The sequence below is a fragment of the Choristoneura fumiferana genome, chromosome 23 (assembly GCF_025370935.1).
Source record: "Choristoneura fumiferana chromosome 23, NRCan_CFum_1, whole genome shotgun sequence".
In the NCBI taxonomy this organism is placed as follows: Eukaryota; Metazoa; Arthropoda; class Insecta; order Lepidoptera; family Tortricidae; genus Choristoneura; species Choristoneura fumiferana.
The window spans coordinates 1,540,610-1,564,584 of NC_133494.1; the positions used below are offsets into that span (position 1 = coordinate 1,540,610).

General features: G+C 39.1%; 3 protein-coding genes across 10 annotated transcripts in view; 1 reads left to right on the plus strand and 2 right to left on the minus strand.

The window, feature by feature from the left end:
* Positions 1 to 11,698, minus strand: part of bsk (mitogen-activated protein kinase dJNK) — a 154,681-nt gene extending 142,983 nt beyond the window's left edge. For all 3 annotated transcript variants that reach the window (XM_074105947.1, XM_074105948.1, XM_074105944.1), the window contains exon 1: positions 11,534 to 11,698. The gene's annotated coding sequence lies outside the window, so the exon portion shown is untranslated. The remainder of the gene's footprint in view (positions 1 to 11,533) is intronic.
* Positions 1 to 23,975, minus strand: part of tkv (serine/threonine receptor kinase thickveins) — a 273,659-nt gene that overhangs the window by 153,420 nt on the left and 96,264 nt on the right. For 3 of the 4 annotated variants that reach the window (XM_074105942.1, XM_074105940.1, XM_074105941.1), the window contains exons 2-3: positions 21,056 to 21,243; positions 16,559 to 20,124 (exon numbers count right to left, since the gene is read on the minus strand). In XM_074105942.1, the coding sequence (XP_073962043.1) occupies positions 18,874 to 20,124; positions 21,056 to 21,243 (1,439 nt within the window). In that variant the 3' untranslated portion in view covers positions 16,559 to 18,873. Of the gene's footprint in view, positions 1 to 16,558; positions 20,125 to 21,055; positions 21,244 to 23,975 lie in introns of those variants that run through there. The other variant, XR_012452786.1, reaches the window with a different exon arrangement.
* On the plus strand, positions 12,446 to 14,782 carry lark (RNA-binding protein lark). 3 transcript variants are annotated; one of them, XM_074105955.1, is made up of 5 exons: positions 12,446 to 12,620; positions 12,740 to 13,413; positions 13,661 to 13,872; positions 14,058 to 14,099; positions 14,522 to 14,782. In XM_074105955.1, exons 2-5 carry the CDS (start codon positions 12,748 to 12,750, stop codon positions 14,568 to 14,570), a joined length of 969 nt encoding a protein of 322 aa, XP_073962056.1. In that variant the 5' UTR covers positions 12,446 to 12,620; positions 12,740 to 12,747; the 3' UTR covers positions 14,571 to 14,782. The 3 variants fall into 3 exon arrangements, with proteins under 3 accessions (XP_073962056.1, XP_073962055.1, XP_073962057.1); XM_074105954.1 differs by having other exon boundaries at positions 12,447 to 12,620; positions 13,661 to 13,932; XM_074105956.1 differs by having other exon boundaries at positions 12,447 to 12,620; positions 13,661 to 13,869.

The following is a 23,975-nucleotide window of genomic DNA, read 5'->3' on the forward strand; positions in this document are numbered from 1 at the left end:
ATTATAACGGTTGTCAGACTAGCAACGCATAATAAATGACAGTCCCGGATTATATTCTAGCGATATTATAGAATTTCGTCAAACGGCAATTGCCCGAGAACATATTTAATTAAACAAGTTCACGCCAAAATCAACAACTAATATTAATTTAACTTGTCAATTGTCGCTTCACGACAGGCTTATTCAATTAAACTCAAACTTGCGCGGAAAATATTACATCGAGATTATACGATATAAGAATTTAAAGACCCGTGGACCTGTGTAAAAAAGCCGTAGTAATAGTAGCCAAAGGCCTATCGAGCTGGAGACTTTCGTAAATGGGAGTTTTTCGTAATTAAGTTCCAAAATTTACGATGAGGATGAATTTATTGATGATGAAAAAGGTAGCAAGAAAACCCGTACGCACCTGCGAAGCAACTTATTGGTGTACTAGCTTAGCTGTAGCCCGCGACTCCGTCCGCTTAGATACGTTTATCGCTATACCGCGAGCGGGAACTATGCAATTCTCCGGGATAAAAACTATGCTATGTCCTTCCCCGCAGATTAAAACTATAGGTATACAGAATTTTATCTAAATCGATTCAGTCGATCCAGAGATTACCTCACAAACTCACCAACTTTACCTCTTTACAATAGTAGTATAGATATTAAGTTCTCAACCTTCAGTGGACCCGCGTGAGAACTGCGGGGCTACTCCGAAATTCGAAAATCGAAGTTCGTGTTGTTCCGTCCCTCTGACACTTATACTATTTAATACCAGAGTGAGAGGGACGGTACGATACGAACTTCGATTTTCAAATTTCGGAGGAGGCCCTCTGTAGCGCAAGCCCTAAGTTTTTTATTGTTTTGAGAGGCTTGTGCCCAGTAGAGGAACGTGCTGTAAACGTATATAGGCGGTAGATAATGAGGGACAGTATATTAGTTATGTTATGTCAATTTATCGGATCATGTAACCCATTTAGTGCTTCATTTTGCCAAACATAACGAACAATTCGATTAAATGTTACAGATACTCGTATTTCGTACTTGTTACTTAAACTAAACACTATTGAAAACTGCACTACCTTTCTGCAGTCATAGATCTGCTTTAATTTTATAGTGACACAACTCAAAATTCTAGGGCAGTACATTTTGAAATACGTCACTACTGAATCAAAGTTTAATTTTAACGCTTCCTTTATTTAGGATTGTTTTTTATTTGATGTTTTTGGATTTATTGTGTATATTATACAAATCAGGTGTTAAATAAATAACTGGAAACTAGTTTGTTTACCTAGCATCGAAAGTTACACCGCTTCCACTATTCTTAAAGCAACTGCTTTTTTTTTCTTTACTTTGCATAGTCAAAGTTTCAAATGGAACATACGCAAATGTGTGTGAGCCGTGAGGTTGACTTGTATATTACGATAATTAATACTGGCCGTTTAGAAATTACAATAAAAAAATACAAAAGGTAGTATTGAATTAATAAAATAATTATTTATGAAATAAATACGCATTCGACTAACTGAACAAAATGCTTCTCCAGAACCAGGGTGACTCGAGTAGTCAAGATTCCCCAGACATGTCCTCAACAGCGTAATAATTTACTGTGACACGTGACAATAGCGATAAATCCAGAACAGCAACATTTCCGAAGCACCTGGAGGTTAAGCAACGTGCCCCCACCACGTGAGCCCCGAAGTCGCAGGGAGACCTCCCGTCCTCATTATGGGAAACCGAATTAGACGATATTTTCATTTTCCCAAGTAATGGCTGCAAAATTATATTTATCTCCATTTCATCTTCGCTGGTAAATACATTGTTTTCTGTGGAGGCACTCGCATTTCTATCCAGTTTGTTGCGGATTTTTAAACATAATCCGTATGCATTATGTACGTTCTATTTGTTTAAAAAGTCCACGGACAAACGGTGGAGTGGAGAGATTATATAAGGAACTTGAAATAAAATAAATCACAAGCCGGTATTCAGATACGACTAATATCTGTGTCTGTGAAGACACTAATTTGTAGGTCAAAATTCAATCTATTCAAAAACCGATTGACAATCTGATAAGAATACTTTTTAAATAAGATTACGTTGTAATCTTCATACCTGTATTGAGATTAGATAAAGAAACGCAAAATCATGATACACCGTGAAAAACGTTTCAGGCATTTCCGCCGGTACTTATCAAATAGAATGCCAATGTTTTACAATAACACGACAAATGTAGTTTGTTATGGGATTAGATAAAACCATGGAACACCTGTTACTTTAGATAATCTCCGAAACACTAGTTACAAAGGCACTATACTGTCAAAAAAAATTGCATTGATAAAACTAAAGGACGGTCCTTAGCCCTTAGTTTCAGAATCAAAAGCAAACGTTTAATTTGTAAGTAGGCTGCAAAGGGCTCTTTTACATGTCACTTTTTTATACTACCAGGAAAGACCATCATTGTCAAGAAACTTGGCAGGAAGTAATTTTTTCAAAACAAAATACTTAACCCTTATTCTTAAACGAAATCAAACCTATTTTAGTTAAAATGCGCTAAAATTCGTTTGTCCTTATCTGTCACTTCGACATTGTATTTGGTTAGAAAGGGACAAAGCATTTGTTAGCTAACATAGGCTTGTTAAGTTATGAATAAGGGGTTAATATCTAAAATTATCTTTAAAAGTAAATACTAGCATAACAAAGTAAATTCAGAGTTAAATAACTAGCGAAACGAATCGCCTGCGCTCTCATTCGTCCTGACCTGATTCGCCTCGAAAGCGATGCACCTGGAAATTTTATTATCGTCGAGGCCAATAGGAAGCACAGGTTAGGTTAGGGGAATTGGCCGAGCTCAGATCGGGAGGCTTAAGATGTAGTGGCAGGAAAATTGGAATGGGCAGAGTGCACGAGTGGCGATATCCTTCGCATTGCTGCCATTTGAATTCATTGGAAATAGTTATTTGTGCAACAAGAGAGCAAAGTTGTTTTTTGTTGCGAGTGTTGATTTTGAATCCCGAGTAAGCGAAGGATTCTATAATTGAATCACGAGCGTTAGCGAGTGATTCTAGGTTAGAATCCTGAGATCAGCAAGGGATTGAAATACACGAGATGCAAAAAAACTTTGGTCTCGTGTGACACATACAATTTTCACCTCAGCAGTGAGAACATAAGAATAAACCACATATACCTACTTGTTTACAAAACAAACATATTTTTTTAAAATAGAATCCGATTATTATCAAATATATAATTACATTAAAACCATAAAAAGAGTCCAGTAGCTACAATACAAATCGCATACTCATAACATGCAATCTTAACTTCTTGTACTAATGTCACACTTATTTTTTTAATACTGCAAAAAGCCTCATCTCGGGGTAATTGAAAAGGTTGACAATTAAACCTTTAAATATGATTTTTATTAAGATTTCTATTAGATAAAATAAATATGGTCTGTCCCAGAATTCGAGATACTAAAATGACAGTCTGAAATGTCAAACGTAAAAATAATGTGGCCAGCATAAAAGGAACAGTGCTGCTCCGTGATTTGGTTTCGTAAATAACCGATAAAATGTTTATTTTACGATAGCAAAAATAACATTAATGCATTCAATATTCTACTTTCCATTTTACTTTATCATACGATAAGTGATGAAATCTAAGCACAGGTAAAAATACAGTGTTCATCACTTAGTGCCAACGTAAAAAATAATACAGATGCTACTACAAAACTAGAAAACGAAGTTCGTCCCTTTCACTCGCGTATTGAATGAGATAAGCGTCAACGGACGGCAACATACGAAGTTCGAGTTTTTGCATTTCGTAGTCAGGGCCAGCACGGCTACTACGAAATTCGAAAATCAAAGTTCGTGTCGTTCCGTCCTTCTGAACTACTATTTAATTTAATACGTAAGTGAGAGGGACGTTACGGTACGAACTTTGATTTTCGAATTCCGGAGTAGGCCTCAGATATCACACAACGTCATTGTTCATGTTTTTTCGTATTCAAGTGGTATTCAACCGATTTTCGTTACTTTACTCGTATTGTCATCGGATGTGATCAGTGCGTTTTCTCGTGTTTTTTATTTTGATATTCATATTAGATAATAAATCAAATATTCATTATTCTCATATTATTTAGTTAATGTAAAACTTACTTAGAATGAAATTGAAACTTAAACATCAACATCTATAAAAAGTCGAAATATCTCGAAAACGGTCGCATTTTTTATTAGACCTATTTACCTTTTCTAGAATGTCCTAAGTGCCTACATTTTAGTATTCACGGATCCGTTCATATCTTAATATTTTACGACATACATACATAGGTGAAATGCGGCACAGATAACAATGAAAGTATTTCCTAGAATTCACAACCATAGATTTGTTAAAAAATCATTCAATTTAACACATAATAATTATACTGTAGAGGCCGTATACGGAATTCTTTTATAAAAAAAAACAAGAGAAGCGGCTTTCGTGCAACGAGGTTGCATACTTTATTAAAAGATCGGGAAAATTTACATTTTGGAATATTTCAATATATTTTTAATACCAAAAATTTAATTTGAGTTTGTAATCGACAAATTTGATCCTATCTCTTGCTTTTTTCGAGTTGAAGTGAAATGACAGATCAAAGTAAAGTTCAAATATTTGGAATTCAGTGAGTAGACCCAACACTGTACTCAGCATTTAAAAAAAATAATTAAAAAGTTACTTTGTCTCACGGAGTGAGCAAAATCGCATTTTGCTCACTGATTTCTCATAGCAAAACCTGCCTGTTTGAGGTGCTGAGGTGAAAACGTAATATATTAGCTGATGCTATCGACCTAGCAAAAACTTTCTTTAAAATTCTACAAAGTGTGTTCAAATTAAGGATTTTTACTTGATATAAGCAAAGGAGAAAAGGTATACTGTGTAGAGAACCTTTACGAATAACCTTCACGAAGTCGCGTCCAAACGGCTACCTAAATTTAATTAAGTGTTAAGTGACCCTACTATTTGCAAGTTGAGATGTTTGAAACTCCAGTTTTGCACACATGCCTATTCAAACCAGTTACGTAAAACGCCGATTACCTACACATACAACTCAGCTATCCAACTATAGTGTCACGCGTGTAGTAGAGTATTTAAAAGTAGATTTGGCTAAGCCAGCCACATCGGAGCCCACAATAGCCGTCATCTATAGAATACTATTTTTTTAGGGTCACCATCATCGAAATCGTCGTCGTAACCAATTAAGTAGTTTTGGTAAAGAGCAGGGAGACAGTAAGAATAAATAAAAACCTTAATTCATCGACCGAGATGTCACGTTCGCGAGCAAAAACACACGAAAAAAGACACGAAAAGCCGAAGCTGAAACAAAATCAATCGAGCAATCACGCCAAATGAGGGCTATCGCGTATGAATTCCCCGCTAGAGGCGCTAGTGTAGCGTGAGGTCTCCGAAATGTCAAATCTCATAGTTTTTAGGTGAGCTACGCGGGCTTATTTATAATTAGAATATTTTTGTGAATATTTTGCATTACCTGAAATTAATTATGTCAATTATGCGTTACGGGGCAATGAATGTCTGTGTTGTTTTGAGACAGTTATGTCTTTCGGAAACTTTTGTCCTCCCTTTTTTTCCGTACAGAACGAGACTACGCAACACTGTGGTTGCTCGATATTTTTATGGTACGGTTTTAAGGTGTATTAAATATGATTTTAATCTAAACTTTGTTTACACGGACGTAATAACAGACTTTGAAAGCCACACTTAAAAACCTCACGCAACAGTGGCGCCATCTAGAAAGACAAAAAACGATAGCCCTCATTGACCGGAAAGCCGTACCTATCAAGGATTACCTCTAGTCTATGAGATAGCAATGATAATATTTCAGCTTTTATTATTTTGAGTATAAACTCTCTGGCCTTTTGTATCTACGGACACAGATGTGAATCGGAATTCGGATGCTGCATCATTTATCGCAACCAAACCTGAGCAAGAAGTAGGATCGCCGGTGCTCAGTCTGGGTTATCTATGACTGTGCACAAGCCATGCGTCTTGTAGCATGTGTTTCGAACAAGCTCACAATTTAGCTTTTGCTCCAGAGATCCGGTCTAATTTATAATCGTGGTGTTTAATGGAAACTACAAATGTATCTGTAACGTGAACTCCAGTTCATCAAATATTCTCAAGAGAACTACTCTAATTAGGTGTTAAGAAAAAAAGGAACAAAAGCTCTTAGATCAGCTTTCGACCCACTGAACACGGGCCGAGTTGAGCCGCGCCACGTGCTACGTCGGGGGAGATGAACAAATTAATTTTCCAATCCATAAAGCATCTAAGACCGCAGTATTTAATAGTCCATATAAGATTCCGAGGAAACATAGAAACAGCTAAAGGTATAGACATTTTGAATTCACAAAGGAAAGACAAAAGTTTTGGGCCAATACTGAGACTAAATTGTATCAGTATCGTTGCCAATCGTTAGTCATTCATGGAAATCAAGTTTTTGTTTTATTACATAAAGTGGCAAACGAACCAATCCATGACCCTTTTGCACTACTGCAGCGCACACAAAAAATATGAAACTTTTACTTTGAAGTTTGGGCTGCATGATATTTTGTATCTATAATCTTGACTGTGTGTTTGCATTAGGTACCAAATATACTTTTATCTATCTTTTTATCGCGTGATTGTAAGTAGGCATTGCCACCCATGAACACCCGTAACACCAAAAGATTGTAGATGCATAAGATGAAAAGAAATATTAAAAATGTTAGTCTTATTTTAAAAACCTTTACTAGCGGTTTTTTTTTTCTTGACGTGTCCAGCAAATAATTTATTCAGGGAATATTATTATAATTTTATTCTCAGATAACTTCGTAATTCAAGCAAGTCGAAAGCGTGTATCTCGAATAGGTAATTGTAATGGTGATTCCAATGTGTTGTTTATCAAATGTTCAGTCTTCCTACGCTTTTAGTGGTTTCGTTGGAATCGTGTTACGGAGCCAGGGCCCGGGCGTGCGGCCCGCGGGTCGATACAGAGTTGGCAGTCCTACGCTAATGCTAAGCAGCCATGAAGACGGACTCGACAAATTGGACCCATTCATTCCGAGACCGGACCTTGGCCCTATAATTCCGTCGGTAACATAAAACTGTCTTTTATTTTAGCGCATTGGAATTCACGTAAAAGAGACTACCATACAAAGAGGGATTTTAATCGAATTGGGAGCACATTTATACTTTCTATACTTAATGTAAATTGATTGATGTAGGGTACACCCATATTCTAATATAGGCATATTAATCAGGACCTACATCAATCAGGTCATGTTAAGCTTAGGAGCTTATGAAGTTAATTACAAGGATAGCGGACACTAACAATGCGCCGCGGTTTCGCACGGGTAGTGTTGAAAAAAAGAGATGAAAAATAAAGTAAAGGTTATATAAAATAAAGGCGACATCAGATTTTTCAACTCCTTTTAACCAAAACTAAAACTATCGACTAAGGTTGACTGGCAGAGATCCCTTCAGGGATAAGTCCGCCTTGATACTTAGCACTTCTTTTACATTTTTGTATTTCCTTTTTATACAATAAAGAGTATAAAACTAAACTAACAAACAAGGTGTTATTTTTTATCTAAACTTTAAAGTCAAATGAAGTCAATTTCTTTAAGTTTGACAGTTTTACATTTTGACAATGACTGTGAATTTTCCCGGGATAAAAAAGCAGCCACGTTACTAGCTGAAAACAGCTTTCTATAGATGAAAGTTTTTTTTGTAATTGGTCAAGCAGTTTTAAAGAACAAAGAAAGAAGACGTTTATTCACTAATACGGAAGACACATAAATACAATAAAATTTACACAATGATAATGAATGTTTTTTTTTTCTATTAAAAACGAACAAACAGTCAAATCTTTTCTTTATAATATTAGTTTAAATTATGTTGATATGGATGTTTGGACTAATTATTTTTGATGATTTCCTCCTGATACCCCACGTTAAAAATTTTTAATACTAGGTATAAGAATTTTAAACTTTATGACAATAATGAAAAGTTGACATTTGGTTAAATGTTATGTCCTCAAGTGAGGGCCGCGGGATCCAAGAGGTTAAATAAAATCCCGTCTCAGATAGATTCCTCGCTTTTTATTTGTTAATTGGGAATTTCAGGGCATATCTAATGCTTGTAGGTAGTGTGGTAATGGTAAATCATAAATTTTACCTCAATACCTTGTACTTATAATGTTTAGGATAACTTTTATAAATATGTGTATAAAATAATGTATTTTTCTTGTCAGGAACTTAATATTCAATTTTCAATATTTATTTGAATAGTAGGTATAAATTTTATCAATAATAATTAAAAAGTTACTTTTTTTCATTACATTCCTAAAAACATAATTGTAACACAACGAAATAATAACTTTGTAAACAGTTTGAGCCGATAAAACAGATAAAAGAGAGGAACCATAGTGAAATAGACCTTATAATGATTAAATTTTTCCTTTTTGAAGTGCAAAAACTTAGAGTACAGGTTACGTCAACATCGACACCATAAACAACAGTAAAACAATACGTCTTATTCGTTGAGAATGGGAGAATAATATTTAAGAGGCAATTACGAGTGTGGGCTACATTCCGTCTATCCCCCACAGAGGTCTGAATTACATAAGCCTCTTGAACAGTCCCAGTCGCCCCCACCCTCTCACCCCTACGCGTATCGAGCGGCGGCTGTCTCGCTCGAACACAGCTTCTCTCCCTCCCACTGACGCATCGCTGGACAGCACTGTCGCAAATGCAAACAAGCCTCATTCATTGCTTCCCTTTCAGTAGGTACAATGAGCGTGGGTTGCTGAGTACGCAATGCATGCAACGATTAAATGGAGGATCGATAGTGCTGCCCTCTGCACGCGTTCGTATTTGTGTATGCTTGAAGTTTTAAATGTAATTAGCATAGATAAAATCATGTTTTACCCGCCCCGGCTTCGCGCGGGTGCTATTTTGAAAAAGGAACTATTCAAAGGCCCTCTCACTTCACATTTCAGCACCCTTTCCTCAAGAGTACACCGCGCGAAGCCGGGGCGCATCGCTTGTAGTTAGTATATAAATAAAGTTAAGCTACCGTAAAAAAAAAACAACAAAATTTGCAATAAATGTAATTAAATAGAGGGTGTCCCAGTCATCGAACCGTCGGCAGCTGATAGAGCAGCTAATTACCTCTCAGAATATTAGGTTTTAGGTTTAGTAAAATAGCTTAGTTTTTGAGATATTCGTTCGAAAAAAAAACCTTGAGTGTGGTTTTTTAAATGCCACAGCTACAAATGTGAGTTTTTTTAAATCTTTGTTTTAGTAAATTATTCCTAAAAAGTAAGGCCACTTCTTACTTCTTTTTTTTGTGTCATCCCTTGAATTCAGCTCTTTCTGGTGAAAAAAAATAACTACACTGAAGTGGCATTATGAACTTAAAATATGCCTATTTCATGTATTTTTTTAAATTATACTAAACTTACTAATTAGCCCAATAATTTATGAGATATTGCTATTTAAGTGCAAAATGACCTCTGAGTGTCACACTGTTCCACCAACTACAAATTGAAATAAAACTATGTATTTATTGTCTCCATTTTGAGCTGGTAGAATAGTGTTCAAATTATGAGGTCCTTTTGCAGTTAAACAGCAATATTTTTTAAATTTTTGAAAAACTAGTAAGTGATATACCATTTTGAAATCTACATTTATTAAGATAAAAATAAAACAAAAAGCAGAAATAATACTACATATTACAAACTAAATTAAAATCTAGATTAAAAACTAAGCTATGTCTAAAAAAGGCCCCTGCGGCATTGTGCCGAAGATGCTAGCATTTCCTCGTTGAACGGCTAGGCTAATAGAGATGAGCGTATTTTTATTGCATAATGCCACTTTAGTGTAGTACATTTTTTCAGCGCAAAGGGCCTAACTTAAGCGATGAGGCTGAAAAAAAAATTAGCAATTGGCATTTAAATCCTTTTCCAGCAAAACAGGATTAAGCATTAAAAATAATAATTGTACCATCTAAAAGCCTTTAGAAATGCTTAACAGTTATTAGATTGTATTTATTCCTACACTTGTAGCTGTGGCACTAAAATAAAAGAACAGCAACCTTTTTTGAAGTCAGTTTAAAAAGTTTCAAAAACATAGTATATTAAAGTAATATAATAGTCGTAATTCTAACTTACCTATGAAGTTACGTGATTGCTGTGTAAAGAAAACATAAAAAAATTGTGAATGAGTGTTTGTGGTTTGTTACTCCTTCGTGCTAAAATAGCTGAAGGGATTTGGATAAAATGTGCTACATATAGCTTGAAGTCTGGAATAACACATGGGCTACTTTTTATCCCAATATTCCCACTTTGGTGTCTCATCAAATTGTAGACTTAGTTAGCCTTTGCATGAATGAAAATAAAATTATCAACAAGTGACACATTTTATTTTTAGTGACATGCCAAACATTATTTTGTTGTGTGTCACAACTGGCATGAGTGTTATTTGTTTGTCATCCCTGTCATATTATATTTGACAGTTTTTTTTTATTAGATTAAGGGGCTGTTTCAGATTAGTGTTAACCGATGTTACAAAACAGAGACGGGTCATAAAATGTGGTGAAACGTCAAAAAGTTTCCAACACCAAGTGTTACAGTGAGTATTTCAAATTTTTTCATGGGTGAATGCACGCACACCCAACATCATAAAATTGTTGGTAAAAATAAGACTTCAAAAAAATCGTAAAAAGTTTCTCCACTTTGAAAGGCTTTGCAGAAAGCCCAGTCACAATCGTTAATTTGGGACCCACTTAAGATTGAATATCTGTCATTTTTTATGACAATTCAACAGACTTTTTCACAAAATGGGTCCCAAATAATTAATGATTGTGACCCTACACAGTTAGAACACAACTTTTAAAAATAGTCACGGAATCTTCAGAACAGTGTTCTTATCTTAATTATTTATTCCTATAAATATTTTCATACATTCCCATTGAATTTGAACAGCTGTCCCAAATTCCAATTGGAATAAATGACAAACAAGTTTGTATTGTTGTACTTTAAATAAATTCAAAATTCAATATAGATGTAATTATTCCTTGTCCTTGAATAGGTTCAAATTTGAAAAGTACAATTTAACTAAAAAATACAAAAAATGTATGAAAAAAAACACTGCGTTTTAAGCGCTTCGTTTTATTTTTTATAGCGTTTTTAAATTTTCAATAGCGGAAAACAGGATCTTGCGTATCCTGAATAGGAGAGGAAGCGGGAAGCGGGATGCGCCGCCGGCAGCGATCATATGTTGCATTGCACGACCAGAAGCCATTACGGCGGGCGGTAGCCGCAACTTACGCGTAAATACTGTGCATATTACCCAAAAACTACAAACAATGTCGGCTACAGACTTTACCCCCATCCCGTAGATCCACTTAAAAACCCACAACGACCAGTAGTAACATTACTCCGCTCATTCCAAAAGCCATTTCGTCTATTTTGGCACTCCACATACACAACCTTAACAAAAAAATTAACACTCACCTCACGCTGACAGGCCCACTTGCTCGACACAAACAGTCAAATTAATCACAATAACACGGTTTTCACAATATATAATTAAGTAAAACTTCGATTATTCAATATTCTTAAATGACCAAATTACAGCTAGCTAAATGACGGCTTTTGACATTTAGAACGTGTGTTGCCATTAAAAATTTCATAGTTCGATTTACAAAAAACTGCTGGGCTACTACGAAACTCGAAGTTCTTGTCGTGCGGTCTCTCTGACACTCATGCTATTTAATACGAGAGCGAAAGGGACGGTACGATACAAACTTCGCGTTTAGAGTTTAGTAGTAGCCCTGCTGTATAGAAATATTGTACTGGTAACACTCATGCTAGTCTATGAAATTTGTCAGCAAAGTTTAGGCATGGTCATGGTATGGTATGTATGGTCTTTGAGAAGGTAGTCGAAGGTACGTCCACGCACTTAAACAAGAGAAAAGAATAAATTATTTTTAAAAGAATATTTAATTTAACTTTGCTATTTTCAAACTCATCACTTCAGTCCCGTTTTGAATTGCTCAACACAACACTAACATTTGCTTACAAGGAATAATAATCGTTGTCGTAGCGCACGATTTAAAAGCGGTGACAGTCTCCGAACATATCACGAAATGTAGAATGTGCAAGTGCGAGCTGCCAGAGCAAGGCCATAGCTTCACATTATTTTATTTAACTGAGTTAAATAAACCGGATACAGCTATGGATTAAGAAATCTTTCATTTCCGTTTCCGTTTTTAAGGAGTTTTTGAAATATTTCATGAGTTTGGCCGTAAATCACTTGAAAAACGCCTACGCCTTGCGCTGTCATTGGTCAATATTCAAATTTCCCAATGACTGTCATTTTGTCTACGCCATGTTTTTTTTTTCGATGATGCTTTGGTTTCGTTCGATTTCGATTCGACATTTCCGTCATTGTTCTTCAAAAAGCAGTGCACGGACGCCATTTTGGATGGGACTTCGTATCGACTTGTCGGTGTGGAATTTTGCTGAAGGAATCTTGAGTGATAATACGAGTGAATTTAAGTAAAGTGTTTATTTAAGTGCTTTCATAGGTGATAATCAGGTAAGTAAAGATTGCCGTTCAATTGTCGACGCATTTTAAACTCAATCGTCGCGGTATTGCGAACTATCTTTACAATAGACGCCACTGACTCATTTCGTCAAATTATGTATGCGTTTCAGAAACTAAAATGCCGGGCGCCGGTACTTTCAAAATCTTCGTCGGGAATCTATCCGATAAAACCACGGACGCCGATCTCAGGCCGCTGTTCGAAAAGTTCGGTACGGTCGTAGAATGCGATATCGTCAGAAATTACGGTTTCGTGCACATGGAAAACGAGCAAACCGGGCGCGAAGCCATTCAGAACCTTAACGGCGAGATAGTTCACGGCCAAGCGATCAAAATAGAGGCGGCCAAGAGCCGGAAGGCGCCGACGACGCCGACCACTAAAATCTTCGTCGGTAACTTGACGGACAAGACGCGCGCGCCCGAGGTCCGCGAGCTATTCCAGAAGTACGGCGCGGTCGTGGAGTGCGATATCGTGCGTAACTACGGGTTCGTGCACCTGGACGCGACGGGCGATGTGAACGAGGCCATCAAAGAGCTGAATGGCATGATGGTGGACGGCCAGCCCATGAAGGTGCAAATGTCGACGTCGCGAGTGCGCCAGCGGCCCGGCATGGGCGACCCCGAGCAATGCTACCGCTGCGGCCGCGGCGGCCACTGGTCCAAGGAGTGCCCCAAGGCCATGGGCCCCGACCGCAACGGTTTCCGCGATCGGGCGTTCGGCCGCGACCCCTACCCCCCGCCGCCACCGCCGCCGTTCCTCCGCGATCGCATGATGGGAGGATTTGGGGTAACGCGTTTTCTCTATGCCTTTCCGACGCCGGTAGCTTTCGGCCGTTCCGATGCATCATGTAGGCCGAGCGTGGACGCACTTTCCGCACGCGGTACCTAGTCCGGGCTTTTCTAAACGGGCTCGATGATGCTACATTGACCGAACTGATTTGACCTTTAGGCATTCACATTTAAAATTACTCTTCTGGACTTGCATCAAATACAATTTGCTCCTAACAAACTTTTAACATTATTCCAATTTGCAGGATCCTTATGATGGTTACTATGACCGAGCTCGCTTTGACTCTCCCCGGGACCTGTTTGAGCGGCGTTACCCGGTGGGAGGATCCCGGGGGCTAGAGCTGGGCGCGTCGCGAGGCGCGCGCGGGGACTTCGTGTCGCCGCCGCTACGCCGCGAGCCCATGCCGCCGATGCCGAGCCTGCCCCCGATGCGCTCCAGCATGGGATCTATGAGGTCGTCGTATGATGATATGTTCAGCCGCAGGAGCCCCCCGCGAGGACCACAAATGTCCCGCGGGTGAGAATTCGTATCGCCTTTTAAATTTTTTTAATTAACTAACTTGTCTTTCTGATTTGTAGCTATGATACAATTTTAAATGATACCAATCTAGTGGTTTGTAACTTTCTGTTTCTCTGTTACAGGATGTATGAGGACTTCAGCCGTGACACATTTGATGATCGAAGGTAATTGTTGTAATTTCATGGTTTATAATATTATATATAATGTGGCATGACCAATCTATGGCCAATGTATAATGTTTCAAAAATAAATAAATTATGCTTACTTCATATCCAATTCAGTATTAAAGCATCAGGAGAGTCAGTTATAACTATTGACTTAAAATGTAATCAGAAAAGGGTATGCAAAACTGTTCTGCTGTGTCTTCTATTTCAACATAATCAATAAAAAATGTTTAATTATTATTATTCATTATAATTTTTGAATATTTCCATGCAACAGAGTACAAGAGGAAACGATTTTAATGCATGGAATATATTCATTTATCTTGGGTGCACAGAAACTGGTTTGAACAGCTTTGTGGCCTTACCCAACAATAATAAGCTATGCTCAGAAAGCAACATTCACATCCTTCAAATTATTTCAGGCCTGGAATGCGAGGACCATCTCCGTCGCGAAGATACGCGCCTTACTAAAGCAGACTTAAATTAAGTTCGCTCACTTGGTCTGGAGTGGTCAGTCTTTCTCTTGGGAATGTGACTGTCCATGCTGTTGGACGTATTTTATAGACAATTTTATTGATAAAAGAGTGAATGACTGCTATTTCTATAGTTTTGACTGAATGTTTTTGTGGTTAGGATCTGAGATGGTGTGTAAATATGCGGAATAAATATCATACTAAGTACAATTCTGTTTTTTTTTTTGTAAGACTCATTGAAAGTATACTCTAATTCTCCTCAAGTAACATAACAGCACCTACTAGAGCGGGTTCTGGAGTTAGTTGTGTATGCAAAATTAGAGGACCCCATTCTGTGAATAGTTTTGAACTGAGAAAAGCTTTCAAATTATGGTTCTAAATGTTGCCTGGTCTGGTGGTCCATTTTTTTTATACCTGTACCTCGAAGGCATGTAAATGGAATGAAAAAATGCTTTTCAACCATATTAATAATTTTGACACCATCCCATTTTCACAAGCTTTCATTTAACTTGCAATGTATGTATGTTTGTCTATATGTATGTATGTACAAAAGCGCGGGTCAAATCTTGCAAGTTGAATTTGACCCACTTCCAGTAGCCAGATTGACTTGAAATTTGGTATACTTATGTTAATCTGATGACAATACAATAATCTGATAGTGGCACAACCCTATAGTTTACCAAATAGTTTAGATGACGATAAAAGTACAATCAACAAAAAGTACAGTCAGCAAAAAACCTTGTATTAAAAATAAAAATTTTAATCAAACACTTTTTAGGGTTCCGTAGCCAAAATGGCAAAAACGGAACCCCTTATAGTTTCGCCATGTCTGTCTGTCTGTCCGTTTGCGGCGTTGCTCGGGGACTCAATGCTAGAAAGCTGTAATTTTTTTTACATTACCTCCCATAGACGTAAAGTGGGGGTGATTTTTCTTTCTCATCCAATCTTGTAGTGTGGGGTATCGTTGGATAGGTCTTTTAAAACCATTTGGGTGTTGCTACAACGATTTTTCGATTCAGTGATGTGTTTGCAAAATATTCAACTTTAAAGTGCAAATTTTCATTAAAATCGAGCGTCCTTCCTCTAAAATCTAATGGGCGTAAAAATTTGAAAAAATTTAGGATGGTAGTAAGTATATCAAACTTTCAAGGGAAACTATAACGGCTAAGTTTGCTTGAGAATTATTGGTAGTTTAAAGAGTAAATAGCAGCCTAAGGTATAAAATATACCTAAATTTGGAAGATTCCGTATAAAATACGAAATCCTTAGAAAAATATTACTTAATTTTTTCGTAATCGCTACGGAACCCTATTTCGGGCGTGTCCGACACGCTCTTGGCCGGTTTTTTTGCACTACCGCATTAGGTAGATGCTAGATGTCGCTAGTATTCACCAGAACGCATCATTCATTTTAAATATGTCCTACTGCAGCAGGGCATAGGCAGGCATATTCTCTTGTTCTGAGAAGTCTCAGCCGACTCCTGTTATAGGGTTAGATAATTCATTTCTTAACCCTGTAAATTTAGATTCCATGCATTTTGATACTATTGCACAGGCAGACCAGAGGACATCATTATATACACTCCCAAGTTAACCTGTCCTCTCCCAGAGGCACAAATTTGTGTCCAAATTCCTTTGATCCTGTTATCCTGGGAGATGACAGATTAAGAGCTAACTTCGTTATTTTGCTAGCACTTGACTTTTTACTCAAAATTCATAACTATTGCAAGCTATTTTGCAACTATTGCTGGGGTTACAGGGAGGGCCGTGCCACCAGGCCACGCACACAAGAACATGTCATGTAATGACGGCGAGATTTTGACGTTCACTCGTTCATTTCATTTATTCTCCTTTGCAATCAATACTGTATTTAGCTTTGAGTTTAATCATAATCAATCATCCACTTTAACTCTCGTGGCACTACCTATACCATATCCGTAAGTATTAATAAATACTAAGACGACAAAACGAAATCAAACAATGCAGAGTATGTCCATTAATATTTTATTTGTAACTTAACTATCAACAGTAGCCTACGCGACGCTATATTTACAATCAATGTACACGTGCGCTCGGGCGCGGTAAATGCTACGCTGGCGCTTGGTTCTTTTAACAAAATGCACTCGAAAAGGCACTCAACTGCCAAGAGAGTCTATTTTTCGCACATTTACTTTGTTCTTACTAGATAAGGCGGTCGTGGATTCTTACTCTGAGTTTTTCGGAATTTTCGTGCGAAATGGCATTTGTATACCCAGACCAATATCGCTAGATGGCGTTAGCATCGTGAGCTCCGTTTGACGTTACAGCCTTGCTTGTGATTGGCTCAATTTGATATAAGCCAATCCCAAACGTGGCACAAGTCATAATAATCGCATGTATCTCCCGGTACTAGCGTCAAGTAGCTGTTACAGAATCCCTCATTTGAAACAACAAATATTATACAATATCTGAAATCTGAGTGGGAAACGAAAACAATCTCGCTTTCCACTTTGTGATTAATAATAATAATCTTATTCGTATTAAATACGACACAATTACCTAAAAAAACTGTATTACTCTCTTGGCTTGTATATAATTTATATCTTGTAAATAAATCTATGAGATTTTCAGTCGTCCCGATTGGACATTGATCGAGGACGGTTTCAGAGCCAGTACACTTGCCCTGACTTATCCTAATTCCATACATACAATAGATGAGATGACATGACAGCGATACAATCTTTCTTACATTAGCTGTTCTTCCTTCTCTTGTATTGTATTCAGTTTCAAATATCACTACCACCAATTCAAAAACTATTATACAATATTCAAAATTCTTTGATTTGTTTTGGAACCTCATTGTCGGTCAGTTTAACCTTTTTGTCAGTTGTGGCATCGAGGCTCCAAAACACAAAACAGAATTGGGATGCTTTTTAGAAAAAAGTTCCTTAAAAATAGGTTCAGCCGTTTGTTTTTAATATTAGACTGAAATTAATGTCAGGAACGTCTCCACTTTTCTGTTATCGTTATTGCATTGGCGTCAACGATATTCTACTTATATTCTAATAGTGACCAAACCAAGCGCACCGCGACATATCTAAACTATGTTAATACTACACATGGCGAAGGCATCATTAAGACACTGCGCATTCAACTCTTTAATACTTTACACTAACATTAGTCTTTTTCATCAGTTTGATCATTTTAAGTACAATTCATTAGTCTGTAGAGGATTCTCGCTAGTATACGGCAACTGGGTTTCAATATGCAAAAACGTCAAGGAAAAAAAGATCACCACATCAATGAACAAATCAGGTAATGAATACTTAGGATACAAGAATAATGCTCAGATAAACAGATAATTAAATTTTATACTAGTCACTGACTAAAATACCTATACCAACTCTACCACCGATATTCTAGCGAGAAATCCATGTAAAAAAATGTCGCTAACAAATCCAAAATTAATGAGGTATTGTACAAACGTTCATATTGAAGACTTATTGTCAAAAATATCACAATTTCATTTACTCCCCCGCTCCGCCACTCGCTTCATATACATTTATATTACGAATAGAAACTTAAACGTGAGTATTCAAGAGGTCCTTAACACCAGCATGTTTGTCTCTTTCTAAGTATCTAGTTAATTTAAAGTACGCTAGAGAGAGACAAACAATCGCTAGCGTGGTCTAGCTGCCAACATGAGGACACTCCATCGCTTAAATAACGGAAGACAACGAATTCGCATCACAAATCCTAAAACTTGAATAACTAAAGCTCATACACATCGCCGAGCAATCTGTCTCCCTCACTCACGATTTATACGAAAGAGACATGTTTACATTATAAGATAAGTGTTACATGATATCGGAACGGCAGTTACATTTAAATTAAAAGTTTTAATCATTTTAACATGCATAACAAATCTTTTACGAAAGCATATTTTGTCACAGATGTTATTGTTCTAATTTATCCATACAACCCATGGATAGCTCTTAGTACATCTAAGCTCCTAGTAACATAATTTTACTTATGTTGTAAAATTCACCACGACGGACACGTTAAACCATAATGTAATCTCGGCGATGGAACAGGCTCAATTACTATGATAGTCATAACTACTACGGAACATCAATCTATGTACAAGGTCCACGAGATTCCGCGGCGCGGGCCCGCTCGCCACTGGTACCGAGCTTCAAACTTAACAATACTGAGATTAGAAAGACGGTGGTCAGTTCTGCAACTTGAATTAATAAATAGAAACGGAGGAACTCGACTTAGAATTTAACAGAGTACGTATTTACAGGGCGCGGGGCTGCGTCGTCACACGAGCTTGACGTCGCACTCTGCGTGGAACTTTGCAAGCGTTTTCTTGACGCGGAGCGCTGTGAGCCGCACCGGGGGGTTGTGGTGCCAGCACTCCGTCATGAGGGAGCTTATAGCTGCCAGGGCGGGGTGCCGCGCCCACCGCGGCGACAGCGCCGGCCTCAGTCCTTTCACCACGACGACCGCGTGCATGTCATCGAAACTGGGGTCCGACGGGACCACGTCGTGGTACGGCAGCGCGTAGGCCTCCACTTGCTGCGCTTTGCTGCCGGTCGCGCACCGCCGGCACATCTCCCAGAGGACCAGCCCCAGCGAGTACATGTCGGCCATCTTGAACGCGTCAAAGTCCGTCCCCGCGAGAGTCTCGGCGAGCACCTCGGGCGCCATGTAGCGGCGAGTGCCGACGCGCGTGTTCGGCGCGATGTCGACCTCGTCCCGCTCGGCGACGAAGCGCACGGCGAGGCCGAAATCCGCGATGGCGCATTGACCGTTCCGTTTGACGAGGATGTTCTTGGATTTGATGTCGCGATGCGCTATGGCGGGCTTGCCCTTGGTGCCGAATATGTCCATGTGGAGGTGCGCGAGGCCGGAGACGACGCTGTAGGCCATGAGCAGCAGCGCGGGCGGGTCGAGCGCGGCCGCCTGCAGGTAGTCGTGCAGCGACCCGCGCTCGTGGTACTCCGTGATCAGCAGCATCTGCGTCCACGAGCCGGTGCCCTTGATGTCGGCCGCTATGAACCCGAGGATGTTCTCGTGGCGCATCAACACGGTCTGATATATTTCCGTTTCGCGGAACCAGGAGGCCTCCTCCGTGGTGAAGAACACTTTGACGGCGACCCGTTCGCCGCGCCAGCGCGCGAGCCAGACCTCGCCGTACCGTCCCTTGCCGATGGACTCGACCATCTGGATCTGCTTGGCGACGGTGCGCTGGACGAGGAGCGGGAGGCCGGAGCCGGAGCCGGAGCTGATCTCGGCGAGGTGCGCGGCGGGCGGCGAGGGCGGCCGCTTGCAGGCGCGGCGGCGGCGCCGGCACAGCAGCAGGAAGGCGGCGAGGAAGGCCACGAGCGCGACGCAGAGCGCGGCGGCCACGAGCAGCGAGGGCTGCGGCCCGGGCGCCGGCTCCGCGTCGGGCGGGAGGGGCTCCGCCGGCGCGGGCAGCAGCGGCCGCAGCCGCCGGTTGCACAGGTCGCTCTCCGAGCAGCACTCGATCACCTTAGGGTGTCTGTGGGGCACTTGCGAGCTCTTGCACTGGAAACGGAAAAGGATATCGATCAGACTACATTCATAATGGGTCACTGCGTACACGTGTTCATATCTCGCGTTCCAATTTAATCATAAACAGTTAATTAAGATATTGCTTAGCATTGCGCTCGATGTTTACACAGCCGAGGTCAAAGATATGTTAACAATTTAATACCTTGTTACTACAAGCCTTCCGACAAAGTCATACAAAAGCGACAGCAACGAGGTAGTTAAGTGACCTATCGTGCCTTTCTCACACAAAGCTTCAAAATAAGTTTTACAGATCTTGCAACTTTAAACTGTGTACAGCTCAGATCACACGGGGCACCATCATCATCATTATCATCACGTTAAAGATGAAGAGCACGTGTAATACATCTCCTCGGACGTGTTACACAATCTTATCGCTATCGCGAAGGAGTGTTTGCGATTATATGTGTGCACAGTCTTACGAATGTCAGCGAGACGGTGTAAACATCTGACGGGTAGTGTTCCAAATACGTGATGTTGGCGCATACATACGAGCACAGGCAAAATTGTAATTATCAGTATCACCGATCATTTGGTGAATTGCATAAATTATGCCCGAGTCTCAAGACGGTTACCTGTTAAGGTTGAAAACCATAAACTTTAACGTTTTGCGATACAATACAACTCTCGAGTCTAACGCCTCAAATGCATTAGTGTTAAAGTCCCAATTACTATTGGCAGTTCCTCTAGCACTGCGTATTGGCAACAAAACATTTGGGTTACATTAAAGCGACTTTTAATTTTTTTAAACTAGGTATTATATATTTTTCTTAATTAACATGATTAATTTTGCATAGATACCGACTTCACTCCTTTGAGTGATACGTCTTAAATACATTGACTGACATGCTAGTTTGGTTAATTTCCATCGTGAGTGGGTGGGTCCATGAACGGGTCTCACTCTCACCTGCATGAAGCCCGACTCGTCCGGCGGCAGGCAGCCGGCGGTGCGCTCCAGCTCGGCGGCGCCGCTGTCGCCCTCCACCTCCTCGACGGTGGCGAAGCAGTACCCGTTGGGCTGCGTGGTGCACGTGCCGTTGGCCGCGCCGTCCGGGCACGCGCTCGCGCCCGCGCACTCGCATACTATGCCCCGGCCTGAGAACAAAACAATAACTGTTAATAAGGTCATCATATCAGCCGTAGGACGTCCACTGTTGGACATAGGCCTCCCCCATAGACCTCTAGTTGCTTCCGTTCAAAGCGGCCTGTACCCGCCGTGAACCCGCGATTTTAACCAGGTTATCCGTCCATCTCGTTGGTGGGGTCAGGTCAGGTACCTTACTATTAAATCTAGAACACGGGCTGCATTGTTCAACGTGCGATTGCTTGTGATCGCATTCGCCAACGCTTTCTGCCCTTATCCTAAGCCGTACAAAAAGAAGTGATGAAAGCGATTGTGACCCAGTCTGTTGGATTGCGTGATCTTGATTTTCTCAGGTTCAGTTTATCAACAATAATGGTGGTACAAACCTTCATATATCTTCTGAGATGGATAAGATTAGGTCCTTCCACCTAGTAATATTACTATTGACAAACCTAATGTCTTCATATATGTAGGTAAAAGTCTGACGGTGGATAAGATTAGGAAATGCTTGATTCCGCCTAGTAGGCGGCGATTAATGCCTAGGAGACGATTTTTAAATCGAATAGGTTGCGTTACTATTTGATCAATCAGATAAATGTTACTCTTTTCGAGAGAGATAGGTACAGCATTTAACGTCACGATGTGGCTAAAAGTGCATGGCTAATAGATAAATACTTTTTATACAAGATGAAGATAAAAAAACATCCGAAATCTTGTACCTTCTCATCCACCACATTATTTCTCTTCATCTTGTATAAAAAGAAACATGATAGCATGTAATGTTTATGTTGTGTTCCATAAAACAGGCTTCAAAATATACTGTTGTATTCCTAGGTCTGCAAGACAACAGTATTTTGTTTCAATTCAAATCTGAATTTCTATGGTTCATTTATTAGTTACTGAATAAATTCACAAGACTATGAATATTCTATATGTAAATATATAAATATTACTGACGCGTTTTACGTCAAATTACAATTTAATTTGCATAATAAAGTACCTATTAATGTAGCTGGTTAAATGGGCTGCAGTTCGTGTATAATGGCCCTAAAAGCCGAACAGCAAACACAATTAAAAAAGTTTTGGCGAGAAAATTGACAAGTGTTTTTTTGATTGACTGTTCCATTGACATTTCAAAAGTTTCGTTTAGAAACGTGATTTTTTATTGTTGCAGTCCGTTATATCTACATGTTTTATAGCAATTTGATTTTATTGGGATTATTTTTACGTTTTAAAAATCATGTTAGAATGAAATAAACACTTATACCTATAGATGGTAGTTATAATTTGAGTCTGGTACAATTTTAGTTGTCTTACGAATAAAACATTGATTTCTAGGAGTTTTTATTTAATTTTAGTGCATGTTTGAGAAAAGCACTATACAAGCCTCGGCGTGAAAGAACATGCCAGCCTCGTATACCTATCCTATACATACTCGGCCTGCAAGCCTTTCTTTCCCGGCCTCTACAGTAATGTACTATATCTATTCGCCATGCACTTTTAGCCACATCGTGACGTTAAATGCTGTGTATCTCTCTCGAAAGGAGTACATTTATCTGATTGATCAAATAGTAACGCAACCTATTCGATTTAAAAATCGCCTCGACTATTGCTCTGTTCAATCGGATTCGGTGTCGGATCTTTTACTATTTCTTTAGATATAATTTTGCAATTTCCTAGAAACCCGATACTATTTTCCAAGTAATACTTTGTCCTTTTAATTCCCACAAAAGCACCTTATGATCTGATAACAAAAACACGCTATTGCGGTTAAGATCAATTAATCGCACATATGATTACTATGATTAGTTATCTACTTATTCAAAACATTTTAGCGTTTGCAAAGTCACATCCTTGAGATATACAGCTTATTGCCAAGTACAAACCGACTAAGATTATCGATATCGAATAAGATTATTATACCCAGTTATTAAATCTAGAATGCAATATAGGTAGTACTTTCTTATTTTAATTTATAGTAAGCGCAGGCGTTTGAAGAGATAGTTAAAACATTAACTACTTTACAATCTAACGTGACAGTCCATTTTGAAATAGGTAGTATACCATTTTGCTGGACAGGGACATGCCTTAAACAGTATAAATTTGTGCATTCGTATTATAAAAACATTTGCTATTGTATGTTAGCTTGGTAGCATAGTGATTTGACCTGTGGCCTCCCAAGCCGATGGTCGTGGGTTCGACCCTAGGCTCGCACCTCTAAGTTTTTAGTAATTTATGTTACATTTGAAGTTTACCATGAGCTGCACGGTGAAGGAAAATATTTAATGGTGTGTGAAGTTCCCAACCCGCATTGGGCCCGCGTGGGAATACGGCCCAAGACCTCTCATTTTATACCATGATAAAGCTAAAGATAATATATAGAAGTCAGGTAATTTGAGAAAATCGAGTAAGTATCCACGTTCACCTTCTCTTCAGGAGGACTAAGCGTGAGCAGAGCCCTGTGAAATGCAAAATCGTCAACAAAACAATTGGAGTTATCATCCCACTACGTATGGTTTTTTCATACAGATCTGACACAAACTAAACAGTTTGGTAAAACATACGATCTTATCCTGGGGTATTATGAAACGAAACAATTCTTGTCGGGAGCTTGCCAAGATAGAACGGAACAACGCACGCCAAAAAGCAAGACAAGATGGCTTAAGAAACGGCTAAATTACATGCATATGACGACTGTTGTATGGATGATGATACGCGAAACGAAAACGATATTATCTAAGAC

Coding starts and splice junctions, on each gene's coding strand:
- lark (XM_074105954.1), top strand. CDS start 12,748: ATGCCGGGCGCCGGTACTTTCAAAATCTTCGTCGGGAATCTATCCGAT. Junction 13,414..13,660: donor GCATGATGGGAGGATTTGGG/GTAACGCGTTTT, acceptor TCCAATTTGCAG/GATCCTTATGATGGTTACTA. Junction 14,100..14,521: donor GACACATTTGATGATCGAAG/GTAATTGTTGTA, acceptor AAATTATTTCAG/GCCTGGAATGCGAGGACCAT.